Source organism: Corvus brachyrhynchos, unplaced genomic scaffold, assembly GCF_000691975.1.
Source record: "Corvus brachyrhynchos isolate BGI_N302 unplaced genomic scaffold, ASM69197v1 scaffold893, whole genome shotgun sequence".
NCBI classification, from domain to species: domain Eukaryota; kingdom Metazoa; phylum Chordata; class Aves; order Passeriformes; family Corvidae; genus Corvus; species Corvus brachyrhynchos.
In genome coordinates this window covers 78,152-78,878 of record NW_008237340.1, presented here as the reverse complement: position 1 = coordinate 78,878, position 727 = coordinate 78,152, and the positions used below count along the sequence as shown (strand labels likewise).

Here is a 727-nt window from a genome sequence, read left to right as displayed (position 1 = left end):
GGGGGGTCTTCAGGGTCTGGGGGGGCTGACGGGATTAGGGTACATTGGGGTCTGGGGGTATATTGGGAGTTATGGTGGTCTGGGGGGCTGCAGGGATTGGGGTGCATTGAGATAGGACGTATATGAGGGTCTGGAGGGCTTTATTGGGTTGGGGGCCTGGAAGGATTGGGATGCATCAGTATTGGGGGATATATTGGAGGTTATTGAGGTCTGGGGAACCTGAGGGGTTTGGGGTACCTTGGGATTGATGGTGGGGCTGCAATGCAGGGGGCGTCTGTGGTGGGCAGACCCTGGTGGGTATTGGGGGCCTCATGGGATGAACCCCTTCTCACCCCACCCCCCACCTTCCCCAGGCATCCTGGAGACAGACATCACCTTCATCTTCATTGTCATCCTCACCTTATTCATCAGTGAGGGACTGGGGGGAACTCTGAGCTTCAAGGGGGGGCTGGGGGGAGCCCGTGCTTTGAGAGATTCTGTGCTGACCCCTACAACCCCCCAAGACCTATTCTAGGGATGGCAGCTACTCCACACCACCTACAAGATGCTCAAGGTGGCTGCCAGCATGGAGCATGAAGGGGAGCTTGGGGGGCTATGGGCAGGCTTGTGTATTGGGTTGAACCTGAGTTGATGGACAGTCTTTTAGACCAATGACGCTTCTCACAATTTACATATTTAAACTGCACGGAAAGGCGGGACTTCCCCTTTTTGTCGGAGCTCGTTTGCT

The 727-nt window shown here is 55.7% G+C and overlaps 1 protein-coding gene across 1 annotated transcript in view; it reads left to right on the top strand.

Moving 5' to 3' along the window:
* Positions 1 to 514, top strand: part of TMEM145 (transmembrane protein 145) — a 954-nt gene extending 440 nt beyond the window's left edge. Inside the window, exon 2 of the mRNA XM_017730618.1 lies at positions 354 to 514. Coding sequence (XP_017586107.1) covers positions 354 to 514 — 161 coding nt within the window. The remainder of the gene's footprint in view (positions 1 to 353) is intronic.
* The last annotated feature ends 213 nt before the right edge of the window (positions 515 to 727 follow it).